General features: G+C 47.7%; 1 protein-coding gene across 1 annotated transcript in view; it reads left to right on the plus strand.

The window, feature by feature from the left end:
• The window catches only part of LOC137564372 (hepatitis A virus cellular receptor 1 homolog), a 254,170-nt gene that overhangs the window by 198,839 nt on the left and 40,061 nt on the right, over nt 1–15,270 (plus strand). Inside the window, exon 4 of the mRNA XM_068278157.1 lies at nt 14,718–15,056. Within this exon, the coding sequence (XP_068134258.1) occupies nt 14,718–15,056 (339 nt within the window). The remainder of the gene's footprint in view (nt 1–14,717; nt 15,057–15,270) is intronic.

Below are 15,270 nucleotides of genomic sequence, written 5' to 3' on the forward strand. Positions count from 1 at the left end.
TTTTACTATTTAATTTTTGGGGAAAAATTAATTTATTTGCCTATTTGTCCCGGTTATAAAACCGTTTAAATTATGTCCCTATCACAATGTTTGGCGCCAATATTTTATGTGGAAATAAAGGTGCATTTTTTTCAGTTTTGCATCCATCCCTAATTTCAAGCCCATAGTTTATAAAGTAAGTGTTATACCCTCTTGACATAAATATTTAAAAAGGAGGAGGAGTAGGAGGGTAATTATTTATGAATTTTTTTTTAATTGTAATTTTATTTTTCTTTAATTACAAAAAAAAAAATATTGAGGAGTGTGGGAGGTAATGAGCTAATTTTTTGTGTAAAACTAATGTATTTGAATATGAAAAATGCTTTAGGGTGTAGTTTTACTATTTTGGCACAAGATGGCCACAGTAACTTTTTGTTTATGCGACCTGCAAGCGTCGGAAGGACGCTTGCAGGAAGTGCTATGAGGCTGGGAATTTTTTTTTTCACAATGATCGCACTGCTACTCATAGAAGCAGCCTATCATTGCTGGGGGCTGAGATCAACGAACGGGAACGGTTTTTCCTATTTATTGATCTCCGGGCAAGCGGGCAGCAGCATCAACGAGAGCGGGGGCGCGTGGACGAGCGAGCGGGAGCATAGGAGGTGTGGATAGCTCCATCCCTGGGGGTGAAAGGATGGAAAAGGGACGGAGATATCCGTACAGCTGGGGGTAAAGTGGTTTAAGCACATTTGTTGATTCATGCATTTGTCCATTAACACCACATTACCCTCTTTGTCAATGTGTATGGTGACTTTTCCTCAGGGTCTCTAGTGCTCTCATCTCATCTGATCACTCAGATTATCATGCATATAGAATTTTGGAATACAGGTAGACAGTATGCAAGGGCACAGGCTAATGTAGAATGTGGAGGCAGAGGTAGACAGTATGCAAGGGCACAGGCTAATGTAGAATGTGGAGGCAGAGGTAGACAGTATGACAGGGCACGGGCTGATGTAGAATGTGGAGGCAGAGGTAGACAGTATGACAGGGCACAGACTGATATAGTATGTTGTAGCAGAGGTAGACAGTATGCCAGGGGATAGGCTGATGTAGTGTGTTGTGGCACATGTAGACAGAATGCCAGTGTACAGGTGGATGTAGCATGTTGGGGCACAGGTAAAGAGTATGCCAGGGCACGGGCTGATGTAGTATATTGGGGCACAGGGAGACAGTATGCCAGGGCATAGGCTGATGTATGTTGGGGTACAGAATAATATAGTATGTTGGGGCACAGGTAGACAGTATGCCAGAGTACAGGCTGATGCAGTGTGTTGGGCCATAGGTAGACAGTATGCCAGGGTACAGGCAGATGTAGTATTTTGTGGAAAAGGTAGACAGTATGCCAAGGCACAGGCTATTGTGGTATATTGTGGTACAGGATGATGTTAGGTGTATGGTGAGTTCATAGAAGATTTTATTTTTTGTCACAAGTTAGTGGAAAATGACACTTTGTGAAAAAAAAAAAAATCAATTTCCGCTAATTTGTGACAAAAAATAAAATCTTCTATGAACTCACCATACACCTAACGGAATACCTTGGGGTGTCTTCTTTCTAAAATGGGGTCACTTGTGGGGTTCCTATACTGCCCTGGCATTTTAGGGGCCCTAAAGCGTGAGGAGTAGTCTAGAAACCAAATGCCTGAAAAAGACCTGTGAAATCCTAAAGGTACTCATAGGATGTTGGGCCCCTTAGCGCACCTAGGCTGCAAAAAAGTGTCACACATGTGGTATCGCTGTACTCAGGAGAAGTGGTATAATGTGTTTCGGGGTGTGATTGGGGTTCAAATGCTAGAGAGGGGTGGAGCCACAAACAGCCAATCTGATTTGTTTAATTTCTATGGAAATATACAAATTATTGATGCCAAAGACCCCAAAGCTCACAAACGTAGTCATTGAGTGTTTGTGTGTTAGGGTTAGAAAGTGGGCGGAGCCAACACCAGTCAAATACATACACGAACAATGCCGGGCCATCAGTGGGTGGAGACAAATACAAATTTCACTGGGAAAGTGTAAACTGCAGCCATTCTTACAATGTTAATGGCAGGGTTCTTAAACTTTGCACAGTTGGTCACTGGGTGACTGGGATTAATATTCAGAAAAGTGGGTGGAGCCTACAAAAGTGAATCAAACTTCACCTATTACTTTTCAAGGGGAATATTTAATTGCTGCCATTTTTGCACTGTTAATGGCACATGCCTCAAACCTGGTACAGTTGGTTATTGGGTGACTGGGGTTCAAATTCGGAAAATGGGGTGGGGCCAAAAACAGCCAAGCAGATTTTTTCATTTCAATGCAAATTATTGATGCCAAAGACGGCAAAGCTCACAAACTTGGTCATTGAGTAATTGTGTGTTAGGGTTAGAAAAAGTGGGTGGAGCCAACACCAGCCAAATACATACCCAGGCAACGCGGGGCAATCAGCTAGTATGTAATAAAATTGCCCCCAGGATAGATAGCTAGTATAGTTGCCCCCAACCCAGTATAGGTAGTATAGTTGTCCGTAGTATAGTTACCCCAATATAGGTAGCTACTATAGTTTCCCCCAGTATAGGTAATTTAGTTGCCCTAGTATATTTGCCCCCAGCGTAGCTAGTATAGTTGCCCTAGTATAGATTGCATAGTTGCCCCCAGTGTAGCTAGTATAGTTGCCCCCAGTGTAGCTAGTATAGTTGCCCCCAGTATAGCTAGCATAGCTTCCCCCAGTGTAGCCAGCATAGTTGCCCCCAGTGTAACCAGCATAGTTACCCCCAGTGTAGCCAGCATACAGTGGCGTAGCTAAGGAGCTGTGGGCACCGATGCAAGTTTTACATGGGGCCCCCCAAGCACTCTATACATAACAATTGATACGGCGCACCAAAACCTGCCAATGGCAACTACAGTGTCAGAGGTGCAAGAAGGGGATGGGGAACAGTTTGTTAATGATTACCAATATTAAAAGTATCTATAGAAGTAATTATTATGAGCACAGTACCAATAGGGAGCTAATACTGTAGTTGTGGGAGGGCCCCTCGGGGCCCCTCTGGCCCAAGGGCCCCGATGCGGTCGCTACCTCTGCACCCCCTATTGCTACGCCCCTGCCAGCATAGTTGCCCCCAGTGTAGCAAGCATAGTTGCCTCCAGTGTAGGCAGCATAGTTGTCCCCAGTGTAGCTAGCGTCCCCAGTGTAGCCAGCATAGTTGCCCCAGGAGGGCAAGAAGCGCTAGAAGGAAGGGCCATGGGGCAGCGGTGGGGAGGGGGCCAGAACCCCCACTCCCTCACCTGCGTCCCCTCTTTGTGCCCTCTCCTCCTCCAGAATAGCGGCGGCAAGCAGGCGCAGAGGGCAGGCGGGCGAAGAATTACTCACCTTCTAACTTCCGCATTCCAAGCGCTGGAGCGCAGCATCCCCTCGTCACAGGTCTCCGCCTTCAATGCCGCCCACTGTGCTTCCTGATTAGCGGAAGCACAGTGGGCGGCATTGAAAACGGAGACCTGTGACGAGGGAACGCTGCGCTCTAGCGCTTGGAACACGGAGGTTAGAAGGTGAGTAATCCTCCGCCCGGCCGCCGCGCCTCCTTGCCGCCGCTATTCTGGAGGGGGAGAGGGCAGAAGGGGGGACCCAGGTGAGGGAGGGGGGTTCTGGCCCTCCTCTCCGCCACTGTCCCCACTGCCCCTCCCTCTAGTGCTTCTTCCCCTCCTTCCTGCTCTGCCGCTGTAGGGGCCGGGGGGTCTTGGCGACACCCCCTTGTCTGTCAATCACCCGCAACACCCCCCTGCGTCCAATGATAGGAACGCCACTGTAATGTAGCAAACCTAATGGTAGTGTAAATTTACATACAGTATATCAAAAGAAAGCAATGAATTTCATGATGGGGTATCCAGGGGATCAGTAACCAGTGCGTTCGGACCCCCTGGAAACTCTTCCGGAGCCGCAACGCTTTGGCCAGGGATCGCTATACAGCAGCAATATGGCTGTATAAACATTATCTGTCAATTACCGCATTTATATGTACACTTTTTTCCTGTTGAAACTTTAAAATCAATTTTCTCAAAAACTAGTAGGTCTTTTTCTCCTCTTGTTCCAACTGTTCTACTTAACATACTCTGCAAATTTGGTGTTTCTAGCATGTAAGGGGGCTTTGCTATTAACCGCTAAAGTCGGCGGGTTTTTAACCGTCTGGAATCATGAGTCGAATTTCAAATGCGACCACGAGTGCATTCAAACCCGGCATTCGTGATTGCGGCTGACCATAAATGCCGATTTTGACCTGGTGATCGCAAGAATCGGCTCGTGATCACGAGGTAGTCGTGATCACGAGCTCGTAAAAACTGATACTGTTCTGATGGTAACGAGAAGCCACACCAAATAATAATTAGATTTAGATTTTCTTCTGCTAGCTCACTTCGCATATTTGTAAATTGATAAAATAAACCATTAGAGATTATATTTGTAAAAGCATTCTTACCTCCCTCCTGCCTGAGACATTTTCACTTCTGCATGTTACTGTAAGTAGGACAGCTGGCAGCACTGAACATTGGTCAGTGATGTGGCAGGAAACATCTGACCACAGACATTAGACATGTAGATAGAACAGACTTTAAGCAGTGCATACATAAAGCATAGCACAGCTACCAGGAACACTGACATGTCACCTGGGAACACTAAGAACCAGACATGGATTCCTCCCTTCATGTGTCTTTACCTCCTGGCTCTGAGTGGTGAGTACTGACGTTTGCTGACTACTAGAGATGTCGTGAACCACCGATTTTCGGTTCGCGAACACCATTAGCGAACCTTCGCGGAAGGTTCGGTTCACGTAAAAGTTTGCGAACCGCAATAGACTTAAATAGGGAGGCGAACTTTGAAAAATAGAAAAAATTATGCTGGCCACAAAAGTGATGGAAAAGATGTTTCAAGGGGTCTAACACCTGGAGGGGGGCATGGCGGAGCGGGATACATGCCCAAAGTCCCGGGGAAAAATCTGGATTTGACGCAAAGCAGCGTTTTAAGGGCAGAAATCACATTGAATGCTAAATTGCAGGCCTAACGTGCTTTCAAACATCTTGCATGGATATACATCAATCAGGGAGTGTAATTAGAGTTCTGCTTCACACTGACACACCAAACTCACTGTGTAATGCACCGCAAACAGCTGTTTGCATAGTGACGACCGGGGCCAGAGTGTAGGCCGTGGTGTTTTTCAAGCCCATATGGTCTCCGGGCTGTGGTAGCTCAATGATAGAACAACAGTGACTGTCCAGCTGATCAAATTTGGTCTGACCACAATGAAGCAACGACTTTATTATTTTTTGTGTGCCACCCCCACCCGAGACACTCAAATAGCCGGCGGTCATTGCTTCATTGTGATACGCAAGCCCCTTCACCGCGGCAAGGTAATGATCACGAAGGGGGATGGGCACATGTACATGCCATTTGGTTTTTTTTGCAGCCGCCCGCAGTGCAGCCAGAAAAATTAGGCAGGCATGTACACGCACCAGAAAAATCAGTGTAGCGGCCGCTGCTAGCAGCGGCCTTAAAAATTCAGGAATCTGCCTAGAGTCCTGGACCCTGTTGGTGGTGGCGGAGAAGGCAAGCGGCCTGCAGGCAGAGATGCTGTGTGTGGGGACTGACTTAGTCTTCGGTCGTGCAGTAGCCCTCCGGGATCCATTCCTCATTAATTTTGATAAAGGTCATGTACTGAACACTGTCGTGACTTAGGCGACTTCTCTTCTCAGTAACTATGCCTCCAGCTGCACTGAAGGTCCTTTCTGACAGGACGCTTGCGGCAGGGCAAGAGAGAAGTTGTATGGCAAATTGGGACAGCTCTGGCCACAGGTCAAGCCTGCGCAACCAGTAGTCCAAGGGTTCATCGTCGCTTTTCGCAGTGTCTACATCCACACTCAAGGCCAGGTAGTCGGCTACCTGCCGGTCCAGGCGTTGGTGGAGGGTGGATCCGGAAGGACTATGGCGAGGAGTTGGACTAAAGAACATCCGCATGTCTGACATCACCCTGAGATCGCTGGAGCATCCTGTCCTTGCCTGCGTGGACTTGGGAGGAGGAGGGCTACTGCCAGTGGTACCTTGATTGCGTTGTGCAGCCACATCATCCTTAAACGCATTGTAAAGCATCATCGACAGCTTGTTCTGCAAGTGCTGCATCCTTTCCGCCTTCTGTTGAGTTGTTAACAGGTCCGCCACTTTGTGCCTGTACCGAGGGTCTAGTAGCGTGGCCACCCAGTACAGGTTATTCGCCTTGAGTTTTTTGATACGGGGGTCCCTCAACAGGCTGGACAACATGAAAGAGGACATCTGCACAAAGCTGGATGCAGACGTACTCTCCATCTCCTCTTGCTCTTCCTCTGTGACGGGACGCAACTCCTCTTCCTCCCCCCAGCCACGAATAATACCACGGGAACGTGGAGCAGCAGAAGCCCCCTGTGACAGCTGCCGCGGTTGTTCTTCTTCCGCCACCTCTTCCTCCTCCACAGAAACACCTTCCTCATCATCACCATCATCAGAGTCTGACTCCTCTCCTTCCCCACACGACTCCTCTTCTTCCTCCTCCTCCTCCCCCCTCTGTGCATCAGGTTCGGGTGTAAATGGCTCCCACGACTCCTGCTGCCGTAATTCTTCTCGTTCACGCTCCTCCACAGCTGTATCCACCACTCTACACACGGCACGCTCCAGGAAGTAGGCGTAGGGGATCAAGTCGCTGATGGTGCCCTCATCGCGACTCACCAGTTTGGTCACCTCCTCAAAGGGCTCCATGACCCTACATGCATTTCGCATCAGTGTCCAGTTGTTGGGCCACAACATCCCCATCCTCCCAGATTGTGTCCTTGTACTGTAATGATACAGGTACTGGGTGACGGCTTTCTCCTGGTCTAGCAGGCGAGAGAACATCAGCAGGGTGGCATTCCAGCGAGTCGGGCTATCGCAAATCAGGCGTCTCACTGGCAAGTTGTTTCTACGCTGAATGTCTGCAAAGCGTGCCATGGCCTTGTAAGAGCGCCTGAAATGCCCACACAACTTCCTGGCCTGCTTCAGGACGTCCTCTAAGCCTGGGTACTTGGACACAAATCTTTGCACGACCAGATTCAGCACATGTGCCATGCAGGGTATGTGTGTCAGCTTTCCCAAATTCAACGCAGCAACGAGATTGCTGCCGTTGTCACACACCACGTTGCCGATCTCAAGCTTGTGCGGGGTCAGCCATTGCTCCACCTGTTTGTTAAGAGCAGCCAGGAGAGCTGCTCCAGTGTGACTCTCCGCTTTCAGGCAAGACATGTCTAACACTGCGTGACACCGTCGTACCTGGCATGCAGCATAGGCCCTGGGGTGCTGGGGCGGTGTAGCTGGAGAGGAGATCGCGGCACCAGCCAAGGAGGAGGAGGAGGATGACGACAGCGAAGCGGTGGTAGCAGGTGGAGAGGAGGTGGCTGGAGGCCTGCCTGCAAGCCGTGGAGGTGTGACAAGTCGGTCCGCTGCGCAGCCACGTACTCCCTGCTTGCTGACATCGGTCACCAGGTTGACCCAATGGGCTGTGTATGTAATGTAGTGGCCCTGCCCGTGGTTGGCAGACCAAGCATCCGTGGTCAGGTGGACCCTTGACCCAACGCTGTGTGCCAGAGATGACACCACTTGCCTCTCAACTGCACGGTACAGTTTGGATATGGCCTTTTGTGAAAAATAATTGCGGCCTGGTATCTTCCACTGCGGTGTACCAATGGCCACAAGCTTACGGAAAGCCTCCGACTCCACCAGCTTCTATGGTAATAGCTGGCGAGCTAATAGTTCCGCCACGCCAGCTGTCAGATGCCGGGCAAGAGGGTGACTGGCAGACATTTGCTTCTTATGCTCAAAGACTTCCTTCACGGACAGCTGGGTACTGCTGTGGGCAGAGGAGAAGGAACCGCTGAAGGGAAGAGGCGGTGTGGAGGAGGGTGGCTGTGAAGGTGCAAGGGAGAAAGTGGATGAAGACGATACACCTGAAGGAGGAAGAGGAGAAGGAGGGTGGCTTGTCTTTTGAGGGGTGCTGCTTTTCCTCAGGTGTTCTTACCATAGCTGTTTGTGCCTTCTCTCCAGGTGCCTTCGTAAGGCACTTGTCCCTACGTGAAAGTTGGCCTTTCCATGGCTCAATTTTTGCTGGCAGAGACAACAGATGGCTTTGCTCCGATCTGAGACAAACACGTGAAAAAATTTCCAAACCGCTGAGCCCCCCTGGGGTGATGGCGCTACGGTGGCATCAGCAGCTGACGTTGAAGGGCATGTTGGCTGGCTGGCCACAGCTGGTGATACATGGCGCCGGACACTGCCCCCAGCTGTTTCTGAGGACGAGCTCCCTCTGCTTCTATCATGGAGTCGTCTCCTCCTACTCCTCTCTGACCCCTCCTCTGAACTGTCCCCCTGGTCATCTCCTCTACCGGGAACATATGTGGTATCCATATAATCGTCATCATAATCCTCCTGGCCAGCTGCGCTTTCCTCAGACACCTCCTCAACTGCACCAACTTCAGGTGGTTCATCATCCCCCTCCTCCATACTATCGCCACCTAACTCAGACGCAGTGTTGCCAACTCATCCCTTTAATTACGACACATATGAATTATACAGGTTCCGGGGCTAGGTAGATGCAGGTAAGGCACCGATTATGTGTAAGTAGCCTCAGAACCTGTATAACTTAGATGTGTCAGTAATTAAAGGGATGAGTTGGCAACACTGCTCAGACGTATGAGGTGGTGTACCTGCGCCTTATTGTTGTTGTTGCAGTAGTGGCTGGGAATCAGTGATTTCACCACCACCACCAAATAACTCCTGCAAAGTGTCAAATGCAGCAGATGTGGTGCTTGTTGTAGCGCTGGTGGCTGCGGGAGATGAGGAGGTCTGTGTTAAATACTCAAGCACCTCCTCACGATTTTGGGAAGTGATGGCACGTGCCTTCTTCTGAGCACTGTATTTTGGGCCAGGTCCGCACGAAATCACAGCAACACCACCTCGCACAGACCTGCCGGTGCCTGGTGGCCTTCCTCTGGGTCTGCCTCTACCTCTTCCTCTACCTGGTTTGTCCATTTTGTCCATCTCGGGGGGTGCTAGGTATATGCAGTGAGGTGGGTTCACTCAACACAACAGGTAGTTAGATGCAGTGAGGTGGCCAGGTGGGTTCACTCAACACAACAGGTAGTTAGATGCAGTGAGGTGGCCAGGTGGGTTCACTCAACACAACAGGTAGTTAGATGCAGTGAGCTGGGTTCACTCAACACAAAGCTAGGTATATGCAGTGATGAGGTGGGTTAAGTAAACACAACAGGTACTGGGTAGTTAGATGCAGTGAGCTGGGTTCACTGAACAGTAAAGGTACTTAAGATGCAGTGAGGTGGGTTCTCACTCAACACAACAGGTAGTTAGATGCAGTGAGCTGGGTTCACTGAACAGTAAAGGTACTTAAGATGCAGTGAGGTGGGTTCTCACTCAACACAACAGGTAGTTAGATGCAGTGAGCTGGGTTGCCGACAAGAAGGAATTTTATTACCCTCCCACATTGCTGCTCCTCACTGATTGGCTTAGGGCAGTTCAGTGTGACAGTGGCAAGGGAGAGATCTGGCCAGAGAGGATTTTTCGACTGGGGAGGAAAGATTAGTGATTATCGCAATCAGCTAATGACGATTACACATTTTTTCCTGAATTTTTGCAATTACTCGTATACCTTATTACATTTTGTAAATGCAATTGCTTTTGTATAAACATTTGGAATTTTACTTACATTTTTGTGGCGAATTTAAAAGTGAATAGCATAGCCCTTATACATGCCATTGACACCAAAATTGCTACATATGTTAAAGGGAAGGTGCAAGGTATTAAAAAAAAAAAACCTGGGGCTTCCTCCAGCCTCTGGCTGCCTATGTGTCCCCCGCCGCAGCTCCGCTCCCGGTCCCAGCAGGTGGCGTGGGGTCCCCTCTGTCAGAGCTCTGACTTGAGCATTATGCTGGGTTTTTTTTTGTTTTGTGATGTGGTAGGGGCTCTATTGTATGTTTTATGCACTTATCTAGCTCCTGACGAAATCCGTTTAGATGAAACATGTGGAGCGCGTAGTGACACTGTATTGTTTATTGCACTCCCTATATCCTTTTACTTAACCCCCTATTCAGCAGAGGTTGCTAGGGTGTTGATATAGGACCATATAGTGGGGGTCTCCTGGGTCCCGGTGGAATTCTAGACACACAGGCAGATCAGTAACACGCCTGTGTTGCCTGGTACCTTTGATACTCTCCACTGTGGGGCCTATTACCACGTGGTTTCATTCCATAGCAACCCATTTTCACAATTATTTAGACCAATGACCAATACTGCCATAGGTATTAGGGCTAGCTACACCCCACAATCCACAGTGAGAATTCTGGAGCATTCAACTTCGAGGCTTTATATATGTGTGGGGGGGATCAGCAAAGACACCCGCCTATTCAGTTGGTCTGCTTCTTAGGTCTTTTTATCTTTTATACAATAAAGTCAATTTGATACTGGTAATACGAGTGGCTAATGCAACCACCGTTTTATGGTACTTTTGGGCTATTGGGTCAGTGTATGACCCACGTGCTGTATGCCATTATTCCCTGTACACACTTTGGCATTTTGGTCGGGTTTTAGAAGTTCACCTGAAGTCAATGGAGCTTGCCGGGAATGATCAGTTCAGTCATGGTACTGTTAAAAATGCGTTTGTGAATGGAAAATCATGATGTTTGGACATCCTTATATGGATTTTTTCATCCAAAGGGTCCTTGTCATGGGGGCCCACAATGTGCATATTTGTTGTTCTGAATATTTTGTGTGTGTCATTAATAATTTGTTGATATTGTGAAGCATTACTGATGCCATCCTTGATTCAATGTGGTAATGATCAAGTGGTGTAAAGGTACCGCCGGCAACGACGGTTCCGCCGGACCCTCCCGATGGGCGGACGTTCAGCCGACAGTAGCACTTGTGTATGCACTGACGGCGGGATGATAAGGCTGTTTTTGAATGATCCAACGAGCGGATCATTCAGAAACAGCCTTATCAGTCTGCCCGACAGCGCGTGCACACGTGCTACTATCGGCTGAACGTCCGCCCAGCGGGAGGGTCCGGAGGGCGTGTCGTTGCCGGCGGTAGTCTGTGTGTACGCACCTTAACAGATATAAGGTCCTTCTTCCGCTTGGGAGGAGGGAGCCCTTTGTTTCTGTTGAGAGAAGGAAGACCGAGAGCCCGATAGTGCCGTATCGTTAGTGCCACCTGATGGCTCAAAATTCAAAGAGATGGATACTCACAAACAAGGGTTGCAATCCTGTAACCACCTTATAGGCGTGCGGAAAAAAAAAACATTCCCGCTCAGTACCCCGGACTATTCTGGAACCAGGTGGTCGCTCCCCTCCTTAGATCCTCTTCACTGATGGAAGTGGTCCACCATGGCGGAGGTTGTCACCTCTGAAGGTGTAGGATTACCGGAACAGGGTTGTGAGGAGGTGCCCAAGCTGTATGAGATCTTGTGACTAATTCATTTTATGTATAAAAACAACAAACAAAAAAATAAAAAAAGAGGTTTCTTACCTCTATAGAAGGTATACTGTGTATGACCGCTCTTTAAATAAAAGCTCCTTGATAATTCTTTCTTGTGAGCCTTCTATAGAGGTAAGCAGCCTCTTTTTTTATTTTTTGTTTGTTGTTTTTATACATAAAATGAATTAGTCACAAGACCTCATACAGCTTGGGTGCCTCCTCTCAACCCTGTTCCAATGTGGTAACAGTCACTGGTTTGTTATTTCACCATGTGACTGCAGGTCAACTTGCTTTTGGATGAAAGTATCTGGATTGATTGCTGTTACTGCAAGCGCTGAGGTCTTGTTTGTGATTTCAATGTACCTATTGTGGAATAGAAGCTAAGAGGACCCAACCAGTTAGAGAGCAATTGTATCACCTTTCTTGGATGTCATAGATAGTTTAATCAAGTCTGTACCAGCAGTCTCTGCCCCCTTAAGGACTAGAGACTGCTGGTACGGTAAAACGCCGCCTCCCGACGAATCACCGCACATACCCGCCGGTCACGACGCTGTCTCATCGCTGCAAACGCCTCTTTCTGCTGTCTCTATAACTCATTGCTGCAAACGCCTCTTTCTGCTGTCTCTATGAAGGCAGAGCGCTGTCAGCCAGTCAGGAGCTGCTTTCGTTGGCTCCTGACGCTGTCTTTCAGTGGGAGCCAATGTGATTGGCTCTCCAGGATCACATGGTCAGGAGCCAATGAAAGCAGCTCCAGACCTGCTTACAGAGCTCTGCCGTCTTATAGATGGCAGAGCGAGCGAATTGCAGCGGGTTCAGAGCGGTAACGGCGGGGACATGTGATTCATCAGGACGTTGATTCTACGTCCAGTCAGAGCAGCAGCTCCACCTGCTGCATCGGTCTGGAACCTCCTAGCTGAGGATGGCTGGCTGCTGGTTAATATGATTTTGTCTACTAAAATGGGTGGAATTGAGTTTCTATCAATATGTCTCATCTATCTGAATAAAATGATCAGCTAAATAAAGCTAAGCACCCACTGCAAGTCTGTACCAGAAAAGGATTAGGATGAAATGGGGTCCTAGGCAGATAAAAGGTTTTTTCCCACCGTTGTTGGTCACCTGGCTTTTTTTTTTTTATTTGGTGGGAGCTAGCATCTTCTAGGCCCCTAGACTCTCTCCAGGTCTAGGCAGCTGCCTAGAATTGCCTTGTGGATGATTCGGCTCTGGTCTGAATCGCTAGAAACTTCTGTTGTACGAAGTTTCCCAGATCTTCCCGCTAAAGATCTTTAGTGATAGGATGTGGAAAAAAGCAAAAGACCACAAGAAGATTGCCAACAATAGTATCGTAAACTAAGGAGGATGTAGGGGGAAGTTCCATAGACTTTTGCGGAAAGATCATTTAGCCTGTTCACCACCAAGGTTGATTGTCCCCTTATGGACCAGAAACATTTTCACATTTTCAGCGCTCCTTCCTTTCATTTGCCAATAACGTTATCATTACTTATCGAACCTAAATGAACGATATATCCGAACATTTGTATAGCGCTTTTCTCCTGTCGGACTCAAAGCGCTCGAGAGCTGCAGGCTGCAGCCACTGGGACGCACTCAGGAGGCCACCCTGCAGTGTTAGGGAGTCTTGCCTTGAACTCCTTACTGAATAGGTACTTGACCTAGCCAGGATTCCAACCCTGGTCTCCCATGTCAAAGGCAGAGCCCTTAATCAGTACACTATCATATCTTTTTTTGTTCTCCTAAAATTGGGCTTTTTGGGGGGGTGACACTTGTTTTCAGTAATTGCTTTACTTTCTATGCATTTTAAAGGAAAAAAAGTAGGAAAAACTTAGAAAATTACACAATTTCTCCAATTTCAACACATATAGTTTATATAAACAATGTATAGTATACTGTATATAATTAATGCTACTGTAAATAAAACCTACACATTTTATTTGCCCATTTGTCCCAGGTTATTACATTTAAATTAAGTCCCTAGTACAATGTATACCAGCAATATATTATTGGGAAATAAAGGTATATTTTTTCTGCATTGTTTTTTTATTTGCTTTGTTTTTTTTTTTTGTTTGTTTTTTACCTGATCAATAATTACAAGCCCTTTTTTGCAAAAATAACAGCAATATACCCTCATGACATACATGGTTAAAAAAAAAAGTCCATAAGGTAACAATTTTTTTTAACATGCTGTCACTTTTTTTTTGGGGGGGGGGGGGACTATGGTGGGCAGGGGAGGGGTTCGGGGGATGTCCCCAAACCTATTATTCTGTGTAGGGCTGCTCAAATCCAAGACCGGGAGACATCCGGATAGTTCTATCCGGATATCTCCCGGTAAACCTGTGCTGGGGGGGGGGGTCAATCTTACCTATCTGACGTCTTCTTTGTCCATCCCTCGGCGCCTCCCATGATGCGCTCCAAGCGGCAGTCACGTGATTACAAACACTTCCTCCTTCCGGGTTGAAGGAGGAAGTGTTTGTAATCATGTGACGCGTGTGGAGCGCATCGTGGGAGGCGCCGAGGGACGGACGAAGAAGGCGTCAGACAGGTAAGATTGACCCCCCCCCCGCACAGGTTTACTGGGACATATCCGGATAGCAACTGTCCGGATGTCTCCCGGTTTCGGATTTGAGCAGGACTAATTCTGTGTGCTCTGAACAGAGTTTAAAGAGCACAGGTAGTGTTTGCTACAGGAATCATCATTGGATTCTCTTTGAAGGCATAATCCTTCCCTTACAGGCACTTTGATTGGCTCAGGAAACACATATTCCTGTTCACCAACCACAGCTGTGTCAGTCTTGGCGGGAGCGTGCATGTGCAAAGCAGCAGAGGCAACTGACCCATTAAAATATCCTATTGCCATTCAGAGGATCAAACAGGACATATTCATGCAACCAGTTTAAGTGGTTAATGATCTGTACACATGGGAGGGCGTTGAACTAATTAATCCAATTTGATATGACAGTCTTTCAAAATGCAGGACCATCGTCGTACATGGGCTGTCTGTAACTTTCATTTTCTGCTTTTTTTCTTTAAAAGATAGTTGCATGATGTCAGTTACAATGATCGTTCATCTGTCTAATCTGACTTTGACAGATGAAATCTTGCAGTGGGTATGGACCTTAAGTTCTGATACAGAACAAAGTCTTGTTGTTTTTTTCCTCTGCAGCTCATCCAGGAACAGCTGTAAATGATAAAGCATCATCAGGAGATTCAATGACCCTGCCTTGTACGTATACCGTTCATAAAGACCCACACCCTACATGCTGGGGAAGAGGCACCTGTCCAAACTATGGGTGCAGCAATGACATCATCAAGACAGACGGCCACAAGGTGACCTGGAGGAAATCTGACAGATACGGGCTACAGGGCGACATCCCACGGGGGGATGTGTCACTTACCATCGCTCATGTCACCGCGGAGGATGGAGGGACATACTGCTGCCGCATGAGGATCTCTGGATTGTTTAATGACCTAAAAGAAGAAATTAATGTGCGAATTAACCCAGGTGACAAATTGCACACCTATGTTTTTATGTGTGACGCTGTGCAGAGGTGGCCTTAGAGTATGCAGAGCCTGGGGTGAGTGTCATATGCGGGGCCTAGAGCCATAAATGTAGACCATCTACCATACCACCATACTCACGGGTTTGTCCACTTCTAATGCAGTACACCTTATTATTGTTTAAAAACAAATAATACTGTAAGTTTGTTAAAGGCCAC

The sequence above is a fragment of the Hyperolius riggenbachi genome, chromosome 3 (genome assembly GCF_040937935.1).
Source record: "Hyperolius riggenbachi isolate aHypRig1 chromosome 3, aHypRig1.pri, whole genome shotgun sequence".
In the NCBI taxonomy this organism is placed as follows: Eukaryota; Metazoa; Chordata; class Amphibia; order Anura; family Hyperoliidae; genus Hyperolius; species Hyperolius riggenbachi.